The 5677-nt window shown below is 40.4% G+C and overlaps 1 protein-coding gene across 1 annotated transcript; it reads right to left on the bottom strand.

Annotated features, from left to right (window-relative positions):
* Positions 1-519: 519 nt before the first annotated feature.
* LOC123558045 (uncharacterized) lies at positions 520-1585 on the bottom strand. The gene is made up of 2 exons (XM_045349919.2): positions 1031-1585; positions 520-777 (listed from the first exon to the last, which is right to left on the bottom strand). The coding sequence occupies exons 1-2, from the start codon at positions 1583-1585 to the stop codon at positions 520-522; spliced, it is 813 nt and encodes a 270-aa protein (XP_045205854.2).
* Between the last annotated feature and the right edge of the window lie 4092 nt (positions 1586-5677).

The raw sequence follows: 5677 nt of genomic DNA on the forward strand, positions 1-5677 counted from the left end.
ATTGGAGAATTTTCCAGCGTTTGTAGACTGATGAAGAACCGAAGTTTCATTCAAGTAATTGTTTCAGGTATAGGCTAGCACCTGGGTAGAACCACCGAACTTCCGGTACCAGCCGGATGGCTTGAAAATCACCGACCTTCCGGTAGCATCGGTGAGGCACTGTGACGGAAATCATCCGGTAGCATCGGTGAGGCACTTTGAGAAAAATCATCCGGTAGCATTGGTGAGGCACTGCGAGGAAAATCATCTGGTAGCATCGGTGAGGCACTGTGAGGAAAATCATCCGGTAGCATCGGTGAGGCACTGTGAGGGAAATCATCCGGTAGCATCGGTGAGGTACTTTGAGGGAAATCATACGGTAGCATTGGCGAGGCACTGTGAGGGAAATCATCCGGTAGCATCGGTGAGGCACTGTAAGGGAAATCATCCGGTAGCATCGGTGAGGCACTGTGAGGGAAATCATCCGGTAGCATCGGTGAGGCACTGTGAGGGAAATCATCCGGTAGCATTGGTGAGGCACTACATGTGAGGGAAATTTTCCGGTAGCATCGGCGAGGCACTGTGAGGGAAATCATTCGGTAGCATCGGTGAGGCACTGTGAGGGAAATCATCTGGTAGAATCTGTGAGGCACTGTGAGGGAAATCAACTGGTAGCATCGGTGAGGCACTGTGAGGGAAATCATCCGGTAGCATTGGTGAGGCACTGTGAGGGAAATCGTCCGGTAGCATTGGTGAGGCACTGTGAGGGAAATCATCCGGTGGCATCGGTGAAGGAAACTGTGAGGGAAATCATCCGGTAGCATCTGTTAGGCACTGTGAGGGAAATCATCCGGTAGCATCGGTGAGGCACTGTGAGGGAAATCATCCGGTAGCATCGGTGAGGCACTGTGAAGGAAATCATCCGGTAGCATCGGTGAGGCACTTTGAGGGAAATCATCCGGTAGCATTGTTGAGGCACATTGAGGGAAATCATCCGGTAGCATCGGTGAGGCACTGTGAGGGAAATCATCCGGTAGCATCGGTGAGACACTGTGAGGAAAATCATCCCATAGCATCGGTGAGGGAAATCTTCCGGTAGCATTGGTGAGGCACTGTGAGGAAAATCATCCGGTAGCATCGGTGAGGCACTGTGAGGGAAATCATCCGGTAGCATCGGTGAGGCACTGTGAGGGAAACCATCCGGTAGCATCGGTGAGGCACTGTGAGGAAAATCATCCGGTAGCATTGGTGAGGAACTGTGAGGGAAATCATCCGGTAGCATTGGTGAGGAACTGTGAGGGAAATCATATGGTAGCATTGGTGATGCACTGTGAGGGAAATCATCCGGTAGCATCGGTGAGGAACTGTGAGAGAAATCATCCGGTAGCATCGGTGAGGCACTGTGAGGGAAGTCATCCGGTAGCATTGGTGAGGCACTGTGAGGGAAATCATCCGGTAGCATCGGTGAGGCACTGTGAGGGAAATCATCCGGTAGCATCGGTGAGGAACTGTGAGGGAAATCATCCGGTAGCATCGGTGAGGCACTGTTAGGGAAACCATCCGGTAGCATAGGTGAGGCACTGTGAGGGAAATCATCCGGTAGCATCGGTGATACACTGTGAGGGAAAACACATGATTAAAATAATCTCCAAATCAAAGTAAATTTATGAATAGCAAGTGATATTGTTGAAGCTAGTTTCGCTGTAAATCTAATACATAACCTATCATGTGGCCACTTAGATTCTGAAACTACTGTCAAACCTGTCTATAAAGACCACCCTAGGGAGAGCCAAAATGTGGTCTTTATTGGAAGGTGGTCTTTATTCACATATTACAATACACTGTAAATGATAAAATGGGAAACAAAACGTGTGATCTTTAGAGTCAGGTGGTCTCTATTCACAGGTGGTCTCTATTCACTTCACAGGTGGTCTCTATTCACAGGTGGTCTCTATTCACAGGTGGTCTCTATTCACTTCACAGGTGGTCTCTATTCACAGGTGGTCTCTATTCACAGGTTTGGCTGTACACATATTTCTATTACAGTGACATTCTGATTATCTGGAACACTTCGAGGAACTAAGAACTCCTATTTTCGCAGCTGTTCTTAATTACCAGAAAATTATCATAATTCAGAAGTACGTGATTGTTTAAAAACTGTCGTTAGGCATATGTTAGGCAATGTTTATATTTCATATGTTATCATGATAAGAAATAGTTCTTGTTCTTCAAAGTATCACTTTGGTTTAGGCATTATTTTGATAATGTGAATCTCTACATTGGGGGTAAGTGATTGAAAGTCAATGATCTAAACCACTCGACAAAGGTGCCCCCTCCGGACTGAACATAAGCACTTTTCTCAGAAATTCTAGATAAATGAACAATATCTCTGAATCTGAATTATGCGTGTCCATAACCTTTTGTGTAGTTTTTATCTTATTATCTTATAAGATTTTATTTATCTTATGTGTGCTTGCGTGAAATTGATATGACACGAAACATATGTTGTAGGTTTTAAAGAGTTTCCCGGAATGCCTACAAGCGAACATATGACACGAAACATATGTTGTAGGTTTTAAAGATATGTTGTAGGTTTTAAAGAGTTTCCCGGAATGCCTACAAGCGAATATATCACACGAAACATATGTTGTAGGTTTTAAAGAGTTTCCCATATGACACGAAACATATGTTGTAGGTTTTAAAGAGTTTCCCGGAATGCCTACAAGCGAATATATGACACGAAACATATGTTGTAGGTTGCAAAGAGTTTCCCGGAATGCCTACAAGCGAATATATGACACGAAACATATGTTGTAGGTTTTAAAGAGTTTCCCATATGACACGAAACATATGTTGTAGGTTTTAAAGAGTTTCCCGGAATGCCTACAAGCGAATATATGACTTCAATTGAACAGATGCTCGTGCTGAATAATCGTCTAGCTTTCCAGCAGACATCTACAGGTATATCAATATATTTTAGCATAGACTGGTGCAAATCACAGAAGAACTAAAAGAAAAATGTACGACTGTGTAATTATAATTTAACTGTATGATTATTTTAATACAAGCATTACTTAGCACGCAGTGGAGCGTTATTTCTTTGTGTTAGCTGTAACATCACACCGACAAAAGTGTATAGGTCATATCGTGGCCTCAACGCGAAACTAGTCTATCTGCTTCTATTTCTATATACACATAGACTAGTTCCGCGTTGAGGCCACGATACGGTGACTTTCCAGCTCAAAGGAAAACCCCAGCTGGCCCCTTCAAGCATTATTTTCGGGTATTAGTGAGCACCTTGATAGAATCACCGCCATCCAACAGGTCAGTTGGATTGCTTCTACTTGAGGCAAGTGATTCGAAGTCGGCATCCGTAGCTACTCAGCCACGGAGGCCGCTTGTAGCATTATTAAATATAGATTCAACGACGGAGATTTTGTGTTAATAGCAAAGTAGCCTTTAAAACAAAATAAAAACGTAAGACACTGTATTGGGTCATCTAAATAACAACCGTTACAAGGTCAAGTTTCCAAACTAAATATTTTATGTTAAGCATGAACAGAACTAAAAAATAAAAGTGGCCTTGTCTTGTTTTATGTATAAAAACAAGTAATTCTTCCGGTCTTCTTTCAGGATGCCATCGTGCCTTTTATCTGTACAATTTAAAACAACACATGCGCCCCCTGGTGACACATTGATACATCCGGACGATTTACTGACCGCACTCTATTTTACTGCACGCGAATCCGTGGAGAGTGTGACAGAAAATAAAGTAATTGTGATAGATCTACTAGGTAACTTTTAAACATTATCCGGCAAGATTTAAATGTTTAATGGCCTTTCACGCTACTCTGGAAATGAAATGATTCCTTAGAAGCAGATTTCGCAACCAAAAAAGAAAAATTACAGCAGACTCTGTTTGATTGAGTCCCTCTGTTCATGTGACGTAATGAAATGAGCAACAAATCTTATGGACTCCATGATCCCAAACGAACCAGAAAATGCAACAACACTGAAGTCAAATAAATATGAACCAGTCCATTTTGACAATTTAAGAAATTATATTGATCATTTCGTCATAAAACTCATACACTCATGTTTTTGTCGGATATTTCACATTGCGGGTTTATTAAAATATTATTTAACTGTGAACTGACCATTTTCTTTCTTCTTTCTTTTCTTTTATGATAATGGCCTCATTCAATTACTGATACGTTTTGGTCATGCGTGGTGGGTTAAAACAGTTTTAAAAGATTTTAAGGGCAATTACAAGCACATCATGAAAAAATCGAACTTTCACATTGAGTTTAAACGGGCATTCAGAAATAAACCAAATTGTGTGTCTTGTGCATTTTGTAATATTGATCGTAAGGTGTTGTTTAATTTTATGTATGGTATAGTGTGGAGTTCGGGTGGCTGGTTGATTTGTATGAGACTGTATGTGTGTGGTTGGAGGTTGGGAGGGGTGCAGTTGATGAGAAGCATTTTGGTTTTGCTTGAAACTTTGTGCTTAAATTCTTGTTAATTATTTGTTTTGTTTTATTTATTAAAGGTAAAGGTGATTTCAGTGACCTAGAATGTTCGGGAAACCCGTTCTTCTTTGTACGTGATTTTAGTTACTGTTGTATAATTTAACAAGATAGTTACACGTGCAGAAAGAAACTAGATACATCCCCAGAATTTTCATAAGATTCAAGGATAAAATACAAGTGACATTAAATCTTAAGCGGGTAAGTATAAAATTTAACCATTCAATTTATCCTAACCGTGTCTTCTATCATTTTGCTAAGTAACATCTTATTCGTCCAATTAAATTCTTTTATCTTTTCTACTCATAAATATCAAAAAAGACACGTTTCTGGAATTATCTGTGTTAGCTTATTTTTTTTAATTTGGGTTTTTTTAATTTTGGCGATGCTTTTTTAAGTCGTTTCTCTTAAAATGTTTTGTTGTTTTAGTGTGTTTTCCTGGCCAATATGCTCCAGAATGATAAAAACAAAAAAAAAAAAAATAACTAGATTTTGTTTCATTCCCCCAAAATTTTTTTTTTTTTTAAGCTGGATGAGGTAGATCAGGTTTTGCTTACTTTTAAATTTCATCTTTGTTTTTTTCCTGCCTTTGTTTAAGATGAGCGCGCCTTTGAAAAAAACCAACTTAGTGCTTTTTGGACCGCAGGATCTGCCCGCTGCACATCCGACTACTGTTTTTAAAAGAAACGTTAGCGAACAACAGGGACCCACACCGACTGCGTGGATGCGCGGTGGTTTTGGACATGAGGGTCGCAAGCCCGTTGGTTTTCTCATGGTGCCTAAAATGTCAAGAAGTTAATTTCTTTTCTGTTAAAAAACCTTGAAATGTGAATTTACCATACCCTGTTTTAAGATGTCAAAATAAAATCTTCACCTCGGGGTGGTCAGATTGTCTATCAAAAAATGAGTGTAATTGATTGCAAAAATTTCTTTATACGTAAAAAAGAGGTCCCTAATGAATCCAAGGACGAACAATTTTTAAAAGGGTTTTTATTCGTTTTAAAACATTGATTTCAAGTAACCCCGACACTATCCCCCCCAACGCCCCCAACTCCCATCCCTCCCGCACCCGATTTTTTTTAGTTTTACGCCCTTTTCGAAAACACATTTTTTTTTATTTTTTAAAAGTGTAAAGTGTTTTTCGTTTGACCCATGACGGGGGCGATTCC

The sequence above is a fragment of the Mercenaria mercenaria genome, chromosome 16, assembly GCF_021730395.1.
Source record: "Mercenaria mercenaria strain notata chromosome 16, MADL_Memer_1, whole genome shotgun sequence".
Taxonomy (NCBI): domain Eukaryota; kingdom Metazoa; phylum Mollusca; class Bivalvia; order Venerida; family Veneridae; genus Mercenaria; species Mercenaria mercenaria.